General features: G+C 38.8%; 1 protein-coding gene across 1 annotated transcript in view; it reads left to right on the forward strand.

Annotated features, from left to right (window-relative positions):
• Window positions 1-16,466, forward strand: part of GrlHz (Gustatory receptor-like Holozoa) — a 307,521-nt gene that overhangs the window by 105,738 nt on the left and 185,317 nt on the right. Inside the window, exon 4 of the mRNA XM_065223284.1 lies at window positions 9,594-9,748. Within this exon, the coding sequence (XP_065079356.1) occupies window positions 9,594-9,748 (155 nt within the window). The remainder of the gene's footprint in view (window positions 1-9,593; window positions 9,749-16,466) is intronic.

The raw sequence follows: 16,466 nt of genomic DNA on the forward strand, positions 1-16,466 counted from the left end.
CGAACTTTTTTAATAATTTATATGATTTTATAGCTTTTGGACCACCCTAAGAGCAAAAACTACACAAGTAAAGTTAATTTCAATATCAATAATGATTTCAGAACCCCCTAATAACCCTTTTAATCAAAATCTCCATTCAACTAACACATCGTGATAGCTTATTATTGATTACTTTGTACTTAACCCAAAATGAGCTGATTTTCATAATTTAGAACCACCCTAATATAATAAAACCAAAATATATGAAAAGTTTCATATCAGAAATACATTCAAGATACCAAAATCATCTTAACCTGTGAGTTTTAGCCATTTCGGATAACATATGAGGATTTGTCCGACCTTTGTGTGCCGTACCGATTTATGTAAAAAAAAACTCTAAAATAACAAGGTGATATTCTACAACATAATAAACTCCAGCAAACCAAGTATCTATATCCAAATGAATTAGCCATACTCGAGAACAATCTGTTATTTTAATCGCATGATCCGTTTCCTAGACGAGTGTATCGATGGGAAGCCAAATCGGAGCAGCTCCAGGAGTCCGTGATGTTCTGTGATATTGTCATACGACGCTTCCAAACGCGAATATTGTTCTACCCAACTTGGTTACAACAACGTAACAACAATTAATCACTATTGGATCTACTCTTCGACACGAGATGCAAGATTTAAAGTACGAGATCACACCGCCATGAAATTTGTTGACACTTTACATAGGTGAATGACTGTTATGTACGAGAATCGTTGAGCGGAGCGTTGCAGGAAAACGGGAAAAAACGAATACCAGCTGACCCAGTGCTTAAATTATGGCACTGAAGGAACGAGTGATAAAGGGGGGGTGACAAAAGAAAAACTTGAGATTCGTTCCGGTCTTTTAGGAAAGTATGCCAAATGGAAACATTTGTTAAATCATTTTACCAAGAAAGACAGGTACTCTCTGGGAGTTTTTTGATGAGGATATAAAAGCTTCCCTCATCACATGGAGCTTTCATATTTTGATTTTTTTTTTTTTTTTTTGTAATAGACCTCACTTTGCCCAAATCAGTCCCCCAGGAAGCATCAAACATATTTTTCCGAGAGAAAATATTCAGATAATCCCGAGCAACTTGATTCTCAATAGGATTAGTAAGACCCAAACTGAATTTATGGGAACTCTCAATTTGCTTAGCAAGTTTCTGAGCTTTTCCCAAATTTGTGATCAAAATTTTACCACCTTCTTTTTTTTTTATCTAGTTCGTTTATTTGGAAGGCTCAATCGCGTTAGCTTTACGGAGCCGATAATTCATTGTTCACTGTGTGTAGCAAGATTCACTTAATTCTATGTCTAGTAGGAGTTGGGCCGATTACTCGCGGCTTACTCGAGGTTAGAAGGGTACATTTTTGAAGGATAGGATCAGGGGAGGAGCTTGGGGTAGGGTTTCGTTGTCTCATCAGAGCGTTGTCGCCATTTTACCACCTTCTTTAAGCGCTGGAATAAAAAGTCTAGTTTCGAAACATTATTTTCAAAAGATTTGTTCCTCAGGGCAACAAGATAATTTTCATGGCAGTAACGCGTGTTAATTTTCAGCATAGCAGTGTCGATTAATGGTCGGGAACGTGGAGCCTGTCCAACCTGTCCCTTAGAACGAGATTGAATGATCGCTTTGTGAGTCTTTCTTTTCCAAAAATTGGATTTGTGGTTTTCACCACAATTTGAACATTTAAATTTCTTAAGATCTGCCTTCACAAGTAGCTTTTTTTTTTGTTCCGTGACCCCATCCCTGGCCCTTACGGCACTGGGTGAGGTATGGAAATTTTCTCCAGTCTTCCTGAAGTGTTCCCACTTCACTCGGACATGGAGCATAAGGCTAGTTTTTTCCAAGGCCTTAAGGTTGTTTAGTTCACTAGACATGAAGTGATCTAAATAAAAATCATTAGAAATCTCGTTGCGCGAATCGCCAGGACGGGATTTCATTTTCATTTCGATTACTTGAACTGGCACAACTCCAAGTAATGTTTGCTGATTTTGATCTGATTCAGGGATTCACCACTGGGCAGTCCTTTCATGACAACCTTGAACACGTTCAGTTGTGGTGTCGTAAGTAAAAAAAATATGCTGCTTCTCAGTAACATACTTAAGAAAACATTTGAATCCGTCCAAGGTTTCAGTCAATACACGGTGTTCACCCCGACGGCCAATTTACAGTGAAATCTTAAATTTTTCGAAGTTCAAAAGTTCCGTGCGAAGAGCATGGAAATCGGAAGTGGTTATCACAATAAGGGGAATCTTTTCCTTCTTGGCATTAAGCCGGGATAGTTTACTTGAATTTTTCCTGGATGATGGATCATTCTCATCATCCGTGAGCAAATCAAATTGATTGCTCAAATTAATAATGAGAGAGAGAGAAGGATTAGTAATTTCCTCTTAATTCCACTACCTTATTTGCTTATCCTTGACAGATAATCCTTCTCTCTGTCATTATACAGGTATTCCACTAAGCGCCCACATTCATCAGGATTGCTCAAATTAATTTAATCCGAAGGGGATCAAGAGATTGCCCTTTTCTTTTGCGCTTAGGCGCCATTGCGGCAGTATTTTTTTTTTATCCAAATCGACTTCCCAGCAGATTACTATAAGAATCTGGAGGATCAAAGAGGAATGTTCCAAATCGATATCCAAGAAGGATTACCACGGGTAGGGTCCAAACATGGATCAAAGAGGAATAAGAGTCAAACAAGGTAGAAAATGTACAGGTATATTGAGCACTGAAAAGTGCTGTTTAAATTTGTTGTAACTTTAGGTAGTAGTAACACTTTCTTCAGCAAAAAGCAAATAGATCCGCACGGCAAGAGAGTACGATGCGGGCAATGGAAATTGGAAGTGGTTACTACCACAATAGGGGGACCTTTTTCTTCTTGGCATTAAGTCGGGAATGTTTAGTGGGATTTTGTCAGGATGATGGACCATTCTGGTGGCTGAAAAACGTTTCTCCAAATCGTCTTCGAAGCAGATTACTCTGAGAATCCGAAGGATCAAAGAAGAATTTTCTTACTCGATATTGGATCACCCAAGAGGTATAAACAAGGATCGAAGAGGAAGAAGAGTAGGATTTTTTTTCTAGAAATATTTAACACCAGAGATGCCAGATTTACAGACATGTCTGTGAATTTACAGACTTTTATTTTTTCGCAGACATTTATTTCGTTACAGACATTTACAGACTTTTTAGTTTTTTTCACAGATATTTACAGACATTTTTAATCAAGGGACGATTTTAAATTTTTTTGGTTACACTTTTTTTCACCTTTAATCAAACTGCACGACTGATGCATTGCAATCAATAGCAACCTACGGGGATCTGAAACACATCTTCTGTTCCACTCAAATTGGTCAAGCCATCTCTGCGAAAATTGAGTGAGTAACACTCATACGAACATACATACATACATACAGAAACATTTTCGGATCCCGTTGAGATGAGTCTATTGGTATACGGAATTCATCTCTCAAGTCTTGGAACGAAACTGTGTTTCAAGCCTTTCGGTTCAACTTGGTGTACGAGAAAGGCAAAAAGGTTGGTAACAGCAAATTGTATTATATTTAGCCAAGTTTTTCTTCCCCAGGTGTGTTATTATTTTTCAAAATATAACGAATATGTTGCTTGATATATCTTATTTTAAAACTGAATTTGTAAAATTGTTACAACAGTGTTAGTGTTTAGCGCCAATTCATCATACTTGGCTTCGTTGTACAGTGCTCTCCATTTCTCGATGATCTTTATTTCGATATTCCTTTCTATCTGAATCGCTTCAGCAACCCTGATCCTGATGCATCAATATTTTTTGAGCACGAAGTGTTTAGAATCGTATTAATAAGCTTATAAATTACTCTTTTGATTGTCGATGTCTTCATATTTAGGTGGCGGAAGGTTGAATCTCTCACTAAGATGTGTTCGTTCCTTCGCTGCTGGCGTGCAAAAGGACCTAAGAAACAAAAGGATTTCCACACTACATGGCATATAAGATCGACTCAAATTAAAGTTTATATTACTCAAACTCTAGAAAACGTTGTTTGCTCGAAGACTGAGTAAAATTTTCCAAGCATCATCAATCTTTTCGAATATGACAAAACTCGACGAAAAATCTATTCATTCTAGAAGTATACACTCAAAGAATAAATCACATATCCAATGGAAAATATTCATTAGAATTTCACATAACTTTCATGTGGTATCATAATTAGGAATCGCACCACAAAATCACATGAACCTTATATGTCAAATGAAATTTGAGTGATTTATCATATAGAACTCATGTGAACGCATGAATATTATGTTAAATTCAGATAGATATCATTGGTTTTGTTAATGTAAAAATATAATGTGCATTCTCAATGGAAACTACATGAAAACTTTTTTCCGTGTTATAATTTCATATGTACACTGAAAAAAGTTCTCACTTAGTTTCTATTACGAACGCACATATTATTTTTCCAATATCAAAAATAATGATTTAAATCTGAATTTCACATTACATTACATTACATTAAATCTGAATTTCACAAATTCTATGTGTGTAATCATATGGATTTCATTGGACACATAACGTTGGTGTGATTTAATGATGGGATTATATTATATGATCACATGAAAGTTATGTAAAATTCACTTGGATACTTTACACTGGTTATATGATTTATTGTATGAGTGTACATCGAGATGATGCTCATATTATAAAACAAATTCTTGTAAAATCTCGTAAAGATTTACTCAGTCTATGAGCAGTGTTGGCAAAATCATCAATCAAATAATATTTTTTCGCTCTCATACGCTCTCAATATCACGCGTGATATTGGAACAAAATACCATGCTTGATATTGATTTAACAAGCTCTTTTGATATTGCGAGACTATTTACAACGATAAAAAAAATCAAGCTGAGAGCTGACTCGACACAAAAATGATTCCAGTTCACATCGTTTTCTTAGAAAGAGAAAGAATAGTTTGCTATCTCTTTTTAATCTTCGTCGATGGCAGACACGAAGGGACTGCTGCCAGCAGGCATGGAAAATCATTTGCATTCATTTACATTCATTTGCCCCTAACTTTTTTCATCAATAGAATTCCGCAAAATAGTGTATTGAGCTTTTGTAGGTTTTGTTATTAACTACAACTTTTGTCAGAAGCTCAAATCTGTATCTCTTATGCATGACGAACCAGAGCAAACAGAATCCACTACTGTTTTTCAGTGAATGTATTTTACATTCACTGAAAAACAGTAACGAGTTATGCCCGCTCTTATTCGAGATGCATAAGAGATACATATTTGAGTTTTTCACAAAAGTTGTAGCTCATAACAAAACCTACAAAAACTCTATAAATCATTTTACAGAATGCTGTTGATGAAAAACGTTAGAGGCAAATGAATGTAAATGAATGCATGAAATGAATGTAAATGATTTTCCATGCCTGGTTGCCAGTTGTTATGGAAGTTTCGGTTGCGTTCGGATTAAAGCAAAAATCATGAAACTCAATCTCACCATAGTTTGGAGAGATTTGCAGCTGGTCAGTTTTGTTAGCTAGATATTCCGAGTTGCAACATCACAGCTTGCAAAACCAACCGCAGTTGTTTGCTTGTTGATTTTTCTCTACGGAAATCAAGCGTGATCTTGGGCATTGGCGTTGGTGAGATTTGACTTAATGATATTTTTCCAACACTGAATATGACTTTGACTATATGTTTAGTATTACTTCTGCGGGAAGTCAACGATTTACATAGTTGAAGATGGTTATTTCAAATAACAGACTGAAGTGTTAATTTTTATACGATAGATGAGGAGGAGATGAAAGTATAGAATTGATAGTTTTGTTTAGAGTACGGCAGTGTGAAAATTGCATATAGAGAGTAGACAGCGAACGAGCTAGGACAACTTTTAAGGAAGGTACAAATCGGTTTTATCATCTCTCTTTACCAAACTCCTCCTTTGGAGAGGGATGGTGAGGGGTGATGATGAATAATAATCATATGCAATTTTTCAAATAATTAGTGGCATCTGGTTAATTTTACACATTCTTTTAAATCATTTTTTTTCCTTGATTTGTTTTCCGTCGATCTTGTTTTCCGTGCTGAGCACCAATGCTACCGACGCCAGGGAGGCAGCTCCCACACCTGGACCCTAACTATCGACCCATCAACTCATGAACCGGGGACCAAAGGCTTTACTTCCCTTCCGAAGGAAGGCGTGCTCAGAGATGTTATGCCTCAGAACATCCCGGCGGCGCCGACTGGGATTGAACCCAGGCCTGCTGGGGTCAGAAGTAATCACGCTTATCACTACACCACCGGCGCCGCTTATTTAAATAAAATTTAAAACCATGTGAATCTGTAGCAAGCAGCCAAAACGTTTTCCAGTGCAGTACACTCAAAAAATTCCGCACGTCATCATCATGTGTCTTTTACTTAATTTTGCGCTTATTGTGAAACACATCCTTTTCATGCGTGAATCTTATGCTATGAACCATTCCTGAACACTATGGATTTGAATTGTGACACACTTGGATTCTTTGTGCCTCATTTGGTGATATCAATAGCTTTGCACATCATAGTTCAATATTCTACATTATTCTACTTTAGCTACTCTAAAAATGAATCGACAAATATATAAAACAAAACTGCCAGAGGTCAGAGCTTTCACATATGTTTTAAATGGGTCTGATTTGGTATTCGATCATGAACTGTTGGGATGTGCTGCTGCCGGAGTCTTCGATCGATCTCACTGTGCCACGGTTGTTCTCCTATATGAGGCGGGTTGATAGGATAATGTCACAAGTCTTGTTTTCGATGTTTACCTTTCTGAGTAAGCATTCACATCGCATTGAAATGCAGAACACTTCAAATTCATCTGGTTTGAACAGTAGTGTGATTCAATGTGCAATACACTTGAATAAATAGTGAAAGATTTTCAACATTTCAAAGTTTGAAACCAGAGCGTAAAATTATTGACTGCCTAGGCTGAGTGTGAAAGCACTGCCCTATTCAATCCATTTCTCTGTGCAGACCGTTTGTACCAAACGATAAAGGACGAGGCAATGAAAGAGCCAACATAAACATTCAGTCACTCACGAGTAGGCGACGCACACCGCTTGCCTTCGCTCACACAGCATTTAATTGAGTCATTTTTCCATAGAAAATGTACGCTCAGTCATTCAAAACAAATATTGGGTACCATCACGGCAGAATAAACGTGTTGACTGAGATACTGACTGAGTGCTCGGCTGTCAGTGACTCGTTTACCTCTCAATCATTCAGACTCTCACGAGGCAGTGAATGATGAGGCAGGTGGCAGTTCATATTCATATCAAAACGACTCAATGAACCAGACTGTCTTACGCACTGTTTGATACACTATAAATTAACGTGTACAACACATTGAACCAATTGTATACACTTAAAGTAAATGTGATTGTGCACTTAAAAAATCAAGTGTTTAAACACTTCGATCAAACGTGTGGAATTTTTTTAGTGTAGTTCAAATCGTAAACAGACCTGACGAGTATCAACATCCGGTGTGTCTGTCTGGTAAAAATTGAATGGTGGGTCAGAAGGAAATTTTACTTAGTGTCTCCAAACGTTGCTGGTAAGCAGCAAATAGCTGGTACGTACTACTAATATTTCCTTAGGAATCAGAAGCAGTTGTTGCTGGACGACTGGTGTGTAGGTGAATTTGCTGTTATCGACAACACTCTCCCTTCACCCTTTCTCCTCTAACCGACGCCAAACGAACGCAACGGACATAGGGTAAGATTGTCCCTTATCTCAGTCGATAAAGCTGGCTGGATATTCCCGATCCGGTCTAAGAATGTTTCGGTTGGAAAATTATACAAATTCAAAAATGGTAGAGGCTTAGAAAGCACTCAATTAACAACCGTGAAAGTGCTCAACGAACACTATGTAGAGAACCGGCGTAAAGTTCCAGTGGGTAGTTGTGCTTACCACGACGTAGGGGTATAGTTGTGCTGACCACGAAAAATTCAAAATGGTTGACTTAGAACCTGAGAAAGTATTCAGAGGTTCAGCATTATTTTCTATTGAAAAATTAAAAATCTCATAATATGTTATACCAATAAATAAAAACACATTGGGTGGCAAACTCTTTTTTTTGCATAAGAAGTATATACTCCACTGGAAAGCAACATAAGCTGATTGCAACAGCACAACATGCATATCATGAATTTTCACCGTCGTTAGAAAAAGTATTATCACATGTGCTTATTTTTGAGTATGAAATGAAGCTCATTTTATCCACCTTCAAATTATAGCACACTTAGCGTCTGCTGCAAAGCTCTTTACTTTTCCACTCGACGCGGAAGCTGTTCGCTCTTGGATGCTAACACTTTTCCTGCCACGACCAGAGAATCCGTATTTTTCCCTATGATTGTACATATATAAACGAGTCAGTATTTTACGGCAAAGTTTACCCTGCGCTTTGAGCTCCTGTTAAGCTCTTTAGCCCAGTCAGCCGAGGGAAATTAGTCTGCAGCCCTGCTTACTGGATACATTTTATCTACGTATGATGGGTTGAATAAAGTTGAGTCGAAAATGTTTACCATTTTTTTTCGAACCGTCTTCTTTCACATCACCTCACTAGGAAAAACGACCTTCGGGGTTCCACCGAAAAAGTTAACGCATGCATCATACAGCTAGAGAAAGATATATAAATTTGAAGTGCAGCCATAGAGTATGCACACTCTCGACAACGACGACGACGAGTGAAGCGATTCGTTTTTCACCAGCTTACAGGTTCTGTACATGATGCAGCCCCTCAGAGCGAAGCATTCTCCCTCATTATTTTCCTCTATAGAGTGCAAAGGGATGAAAAAGTTCATTTGCAGCTCGTGAAGCATTTTATACTTCGCTTGATATGCTGCGAAGCGGTTTCGCATTGAAACATTCTGCAACAAAGTGGAGTTATTCCCTGTAAAGTTTTCTCCGGTTTTTGCTTGATTCTTAACTTGGAAAGCAGCAATATATGAAACCACTGAAAGCTGTCGTAAAACTTTCGGTTCGTTGGGCTTTGCTAAAGAGAAAACTGACACTAGTAAGTACATTGAAGTCATAAGGCTAAGAAGCGTTGATGGATGCATGTTTAAGGAACTGAGCAATTTCATCTCATTTGATACATCACGATGCTACGATTCCGATTTTGTTCTTAAAAGAAACTGTATCATTATTATAATCGCTCCGTTATGACGTTATTAACCCATTATTCTGTATCATTTTCATTTTACATCTTCCTACCTCAAATGGCCATCTTCCGTTTCCGTCTGGACCTGAAATGGGGCGTGAAAATATCGTCTGGTAAAATGAACCGTTTTTCTCTTCGTCTCCGACTGGTAAGTATTTAAAAATTATTCACGGAAAAAAATTCAAACACAAACTTCCACAGCAATAAAATTGTTTTCATTTCGGCTCTCTCCAGTTTGAACGCGCATGGGAAAAATAACAACCGAAAAACCCATAAATTTCCACTGAAAACGATGCCGCACCAACATCAACCGACCGCCAACGACGACGACGACGACTCCACCCAAACAACCAACTCCGACCCGGGTTCAGTTCCTTCGACCGTACGTCTGCATCCTGGGCTTGGTTGGACTGCGGCCAAACGCAGTCGATGTGGACCTTTGTACCCTGCTGGGACACTTGCAGTCGATCATGGTGCTAATGCTGCTGCTGGCCGGCTATGTGCTGCAGTATCTGTCCGGATTTCGGTGAGTACAGTTTTGGGACCGGTTTTTATCTGTCTACCGGAATCTTCTTTCGCATTCTGTCTCTACCCCTTGCTGTTATGGGCCTTTTTTGTTCTGCTGTCGACGTTGGCTGCCTTCACAGGAAACTCGACCAGCAGTTTCAACGTGTTGGCATCGTATTTAATCAGTGTTATCGCTTTAATCCTACTCTATCCTGGTCTATCCGATATGCACATCCAAGCGTGAGGCTTACTAGATTTAGGTGAAATTGATCTTTTTTGAATGGTAAGGAGTTGCACCTCATTACAGGAAACAGTGCGTTACAAACATTTAATGGTGTTCATGACATTTCGCACGTTGAAGGTGGAACAGTAGCATTTCGATGTTTGATTCAAGGGCGTAGCCAGGTTTCGAAATAGAGAGGGGATGAGATGGAAATGGCAGATGCCAACCAGGACGTCACAATCAGCACTGGTCACAATATCAGCTTCAATCGACAAAATCGAGGCGACGAATAGACTGCTAGCTTTCTTTTTCTGTTGAAGTCGGGCAGCTTCACAGCATTCTAGTACCTCAGTCGACGTCAACAAACAAATTTTCAATCGTTGGTCTCTCTTTCCCCCGTTGCTTCATTCGTTTTTCATTCAAGCTTCGGTGAAGCGGACGAGTGAAACAGCACTCGACTTTGATAGTTTCGTCTTTCATGAAACACATCAACCCAGGTTCCATGGTGTATATGACGAAAAATGAAAACATATATTTAAAGCATTTCTCGAGTGACACATTTGAATATCATACGTAATATCTTCAATTTATATTCTATCCATAAAACAAAGTAGCGAAAATGGGACATAACGCACATTTAAAAAATTGACAAAGCAGGTGACAGTATCGATGCAAGTGATTGAAAGCCATAATGAGCGAAATGATGATGATGATGATGATGGTTCCACCTCTTACCCCTACAACGGTTTGAGCTGGACGATTTATCTTTAAGATAATTAAATATGACATTATAACCAGGTTTTTTTTAATGCGTTTTTTTTCAGGCTCATTTGCCGTAGCTTTGCGGAGCCGATATTCATTGTTTAGATTACAAAATTGCTTAAAACTAACGTTAGTAAAGCGGGGGCCGCTTAATCGCGGCTATCTCGAGGTTAAGGGTAGCAAATTGTAACAAATGGATGGCAGGGTAGGGATTTAGAACACAAGGTTTCGAGAGCAATGTGCTTTTTTATCTCGAACTAAGCGACCAACTGATGAAAAAGACAAACATGGGGGTACACCGATGGGCTGCTAACAACTTGGGGGAACACAAGATGACACTAACTACTAAATCCTCAGATCGACCCGTTTTAAAAACACATAAATTAAATTAAAATATTCGAGATCTCGGCTCGCCAAGATGTCTCTAACGCATAGGTTATTTTTCTCGGGCTCTGAAGGATGTGGATAACTCGGATCTTGCAACACAATGTAAAGTGCATGACCAAAGCACGTGGTCGATATCGTGATAGCCACTACCACAAGCGCACAAATTGCTGCCTGCGAGCCCGATTCGTAAGAAATGCGAGTCTAACGAGTAGTGATTGGACATGAGCCTTGATATTACACGTATAAAGTCACGGCTCATGTCCAATCCTTTGAACCATGGCTTGTTCGACACCTGTGGGAGAATAGAATGTAACCATCTTCCCAGATCACTCTCATTCCATTTTTGTTGCCAGTTGGTGAGGACGTGCTGACGGGTAATTGAGAAAAATTCCGCAAAGGCGATTTGTCAATCAAAAATATCGCCTTCCATAGCGCCCACCTTAGCTAGCGAGTCCGCGGAATTGAGCAATGAGATGGAACCCAAACTAAGGTGATAGTATAGGCGCAGTTAGATAAAGTACTCAATTTTGCTCGGATTTCGGTCAGGAAATACGAGGAGTGCTTCATCGGCCTCATTGATCGAATAGCCTCCAACGAGCTAAGGCTATCTGTAAAAATAAAATAGTGACCAGATGGTAGTGAGGCAATTTGCTCTACTGCGTAAAATATGGCTGCTAGTTCCGCAACGTATACGGAACAGGGGTTTTGCAGTTGATATGAGGCGCTATGAAATTCGTTGAATACTCCAAATCCAGTGGAAGCGTTTATAGTTCACCCATCTGTGAAAAAACTCTTATTGTTACTGACATGGTGGTACTTGTTTGCAAAAATTAAGGGAACAACCATCGACCGAAGGTGATCTGGTATTCCACGGATTTCTTGCAACATGGTCAGATCAAAATTTACAGAGGAACTATAAAAGTCTTGGAGGCAAACACTAGAGGAATTGAATGAAGAAGGACCAATCTCCAGTGTCATGTACTCGTAATAGAGATTCATGAATCTTGTTTGAGGATTTCCGTCGAGCAGCTCCTCAAAGTTTTCTATTATCAATGGGTTCATTACTTTACAACGGATAAGAAACCGGAAGGACAGTTCCGCAAAACGATCTGTCAGTGGGAGAACACCCGTGAGTACTTCGAGGCTCATCGTATGCGTCGAGTGCATACAGCCAAGCACGATTCGGAGGCAACGGTATTGAACCCGTTGCAGCTTCAAGATATGTGTCTTTGCCGAGGATTGAAAGCAGAAGCTACCGTACTCTAGAACCGACAAGATGGTTGTTCCGTACAACCTGATGTCGAGTTTCCATGAGAAAAGCTCATATATTTCTCAGACAACAAGTTGCTCAAATAGTTGTTGATAATTGGTGAAAGCCCACTATCATGGAGTTTATCCGAAAGGACATCGATACAAACAGAATCAAAAGCCCCCTTAATGTCCAAGAAAACTGAACCCATTTGCTGTTTTTGCGCATAGGCCAGTTGAATTTCAGTTGAAAGCAACGCAAGACAGTCGCTCGTTCCTTTGCCTCTCCGAAATCCAAATTGCGTATCTGAAAGTAAACCGTTCGACTCGACCTGTCTAGACGAAAAAGAATCATTTTCTCCAACAATTTCCGTATACAGGACAGCATCGCGATGGGACGGTACGAGTTATAATCCGACGCGGGTTTACCGGGTTTTTGAATGACGATAACTCTTACTTGCCTCCTGTCATCCGGAACAATGTTGTGCTCCAGAAATTGATTGAATAAGTTCAACAAGCGTCTCTTAGCGACATCTGGGAGATTTTTAAGCAAGTTGAACTTGATTCTATCCATTGCTGGAGCTGAATTGTTACATGAAAGGAGAGCAAGTGAGAATTCCACCTTCGAAAACGGGGAATCTATTTCGTTATTACCCGACGGACGATCCCGAACGTTGGTTTGAACCGACACCGAATCCGGGCAAACATTCCGCGCGAAGCTGAATATCCAACTGTCCGAGTACTCCTTGTCTTCGTTAATCGGTGATGACGCATTTCGCATTCTCCTGCCGACATTCCAGAGTGTTCTCATGGAAGTCTCACGCGACAAACCATCGACGAACCGACGCCATTAACCGCATTTTTTTGCTTTAATTAAGTCCTTAAAGGTTTTCTCGAGGTCCGGAGGGGGGGACACCCCTCACCATCCCTCTCCAAATGGGGAGTTTGGTAAAGAGAGATGAAAAAACCGATTTGTACCTTCCTTTAAAAGTTGTCCTAGCTCGCTATTCTACTATCTATATGCAATTTTCACACTGCCGTACTCAAACGGAACTATCATTCCTATACTTTCATCTACTCCATCTATCATATAAAAATTACCACTACAGTCTGTTATTTGAAAGTTAGCATCTTCAACTATGAACAGAAATAGTTTTTGCAGTGCTACAATAATTATTAAAATGTTATTATGACAGCTATCCATATAAAATAATCCGTTAGAGATAACTTCGTCATGGTACATAATTTGTCAATTCATAAAAAAAAATCACTGGATAACTGTTCAAAAGACAGATTTAACGTGTGAAATGCAGAGTTTTTTTAAAATTCTGTTAGTGTTTCTGAACGTTTGATATGTCTAGGCATCGAATTGAAAACATTTATTCCTTTATTATATAATGAATGTTGTGAAGCACAAGTCAAGAAATGTGGTGTTCTTATTTCAACCGCGTTTCTAGTATTATATTTATGAAAATCACTTCCTCTTTCAATTCAATCACACAAATATCGAGGCAGCAAACCGTTAACTACTTTAAAAATGAACACCATAGTCAAATATACAATTCTTTGCTTCACCGATAACCATTGTAAGGCGGAAGTGAATCTATTACATCTCAAGTTGAGGAAGTGAATCTATTACATCTCAAAATCAAACGCATTATTTTATTCTGCAAGAGCTGTAATCTCGATATTTGTTTTGCATTGGCCAAAATAAAATGGAAGGGCAAAAGTCTAGATGAGGAGAGATGATTGATTTGTCCAGCTGTATTTTACTGGCAATAGTTAAATCGTTTTTCATAGTTCGACATAGAATTCCATACTTCTTGGCAATTTTCTTGATGACATTGTCAATGTGAGAGTTGAACTTAAATTTCAATTAAAGTTCAATAATCACGCCAAGATATTTAATCTCGCGAACGCCATCACCAATTACAACTGAGACGTTCTCATTTACTCGATTCCGCGAAATTACCATAAAGTTAGTTTTACTTGTATTCAATTTCAACTGCTTATACTTCAACCATCTACTTAGAGAACGCAAATCTTCATTCAAGTGTAAAACGGCATCATCTAAATCCTTTGCTGCAATGAATAACACAGTATCATCTGCAAAAAGATTAATGTCGCAAAATCTTAAAACACGTCGCAAGTCATTACTATACATAATAAATAACAGGGGCGCTAATACACTTCCCTGGGGCACTCCACCCAAGTATCAATTTTGGTTTTATGAAGGTTCTGTAGACTTATAGAATGCTATAAAACCTCTATAAAACTGGAAATGTTACTTGGGCAAAGTTATTCCCCACGGAACTGGACACAGAATCATTAAAAACAGTCCGTTGAGTTCTGTCAGACAAATAGCTTTCAAACCATTTATATGCAGTATTCGTAATTCCAAAGCGCTTGATTGATCTCAACAATAAGGGCCTAGAAATTGTTTCAACAGTGTCCAAATAATCCACGGACGGTATCTACATTGTATTACTGAAAACTTCGGGGAGTCCCATATAAGGCCAGACTGCATGTTTTGCCATAAAGTGTGAATTGAAAAATGAGAATTTATTATCGTGTGATATTGGTTAGATATTTTCTATTCTCTACACAAGACGGTACTGCTTATCATTTAACCATAACCATTCGTGAACACCTCAAATATACATTAGGGTGCTAAATTTTGGAAAAAAAACATGTTACACTTCTTATAGGCCACCCTCCAGTTCGATTTATAAGCCCCAAAATATAAACCTTGTGCAAAAAATGGGTTTTTGATTGATGAAGGTTTAGAGGCTGAAATTTGTATGTGAATTACTATGGCAGAATTTAAAACATCACAGTGCCGGATTCAGGATTTGGGGGGGCTCGGGGCAAATATCTTTGGGGGGCCCAATATAAACTGTTTTCGTAGTTTGGGTTTCAAATATGCGTTCGTATTTTAAATAGTATTAAAAATCAGAAGCAATTTGATGAACTAAATGGTGCCTAAAAACCTTTCAAAGTTCACCACAGAAGAAAAAAATTAGAAATGTAACTGATCTAAGCATGGCGTTTATTCTCTTTGTTTCAATCTACATACAATAATACAGATCATAAAGCGATTTAGAAACTTATGTGAAGCATTGACGTCTACATTTAGCTTCTGAAAAATCATTAATAAATTCATCGAAATCAATCGTTTTTAGAACATTGCTTTCGATGTTCAGTAAACAAAAAGAGCTGAGCCTTTCATCAGTCATCGATGTCCTCAGTTTGCATTTTATCGAAACTAATTTGCTGATAGATCTTTCACCTGAGAAAACTCAGATACTTTCGCAGACCAATGTAAACGTTGCCCCGTAACGTGGGTAGATCACCTCTTTGTGGTACGCTACGGGATCTACCACCGATTCCTAGCCTTGACAACTTCAAACTAGGGGAACATAATTTTTCAGTAATCAAAGGAACACATCTTAGTCCTTGTTACTTGTTATGCCTTGTTGATAGTGACAAGACTCGGCTTTGTCCACCGAGGATGATCTTGACACAAAGAAAAAATCTATGTGATTCCTAATCTTCAATTCGTTGTTCCCTAGTTTGAAGTGGTTAAGACTAGGGTTCTGATGCATGGTCATCATCGGTGTCATTTTTTAATTTGTTGATAAGGAATCCAATTTTGACTGACAAAGGGGCGCGCCTTTGGAGAGTGTTTCAACACTCCGAAGGGTATAAATAGCGGGACCTTTCAATTAGAGTCGGATCCTTGCGATGAATGCGAAGCTTTAGTGTGATAATTTATTAGCTAGAGAATGGTCTTAAGGAGAGGGTAGGTAGATAGTTCCGTTAGAGTACGGCAGTATGAAAATTGAATAGAAGTTGAAAATGAGCAAAGGGCCATTAATGCGACAGTACAAAGTCAAACGCACACCTTTTGCCTAACCCGTACGATGTACGCGGAGATTTGAAGTATGTCTTCAAATCTAGAGGCAAAAGGTATGCGCCTGACTTTGCTCTAGTGACTCTTCATCACTATCTAAAGCCCCACGTTGCCGAAAGCATTTCCAGTCGATGGTGTGTTATAATGCAATTCTTCTTTACCCAACTATTGAGTTGCGCCTCTCGTCATGACCAACGTGGTCAT

Source organism: Ochlerotatus camptorhynchus, unplaced genomic scaffold (assembly GCF_037179485.1).
Source record: "Ochlerotatus camptorhynchus isolate MF236.1 unplaced genomic scaffold, CSIRO-AGI_Acam_v1.1 ptg000189l, whole genome shotgun sequence".
In the NCBI taxonomy this organism is placed as follows: Eukaryota; Metazoa; Arthropoda; class Insecta; order Diptera; family Culicidae; genus Ochlerotatus; species Ochlerotatus camptorhynchus.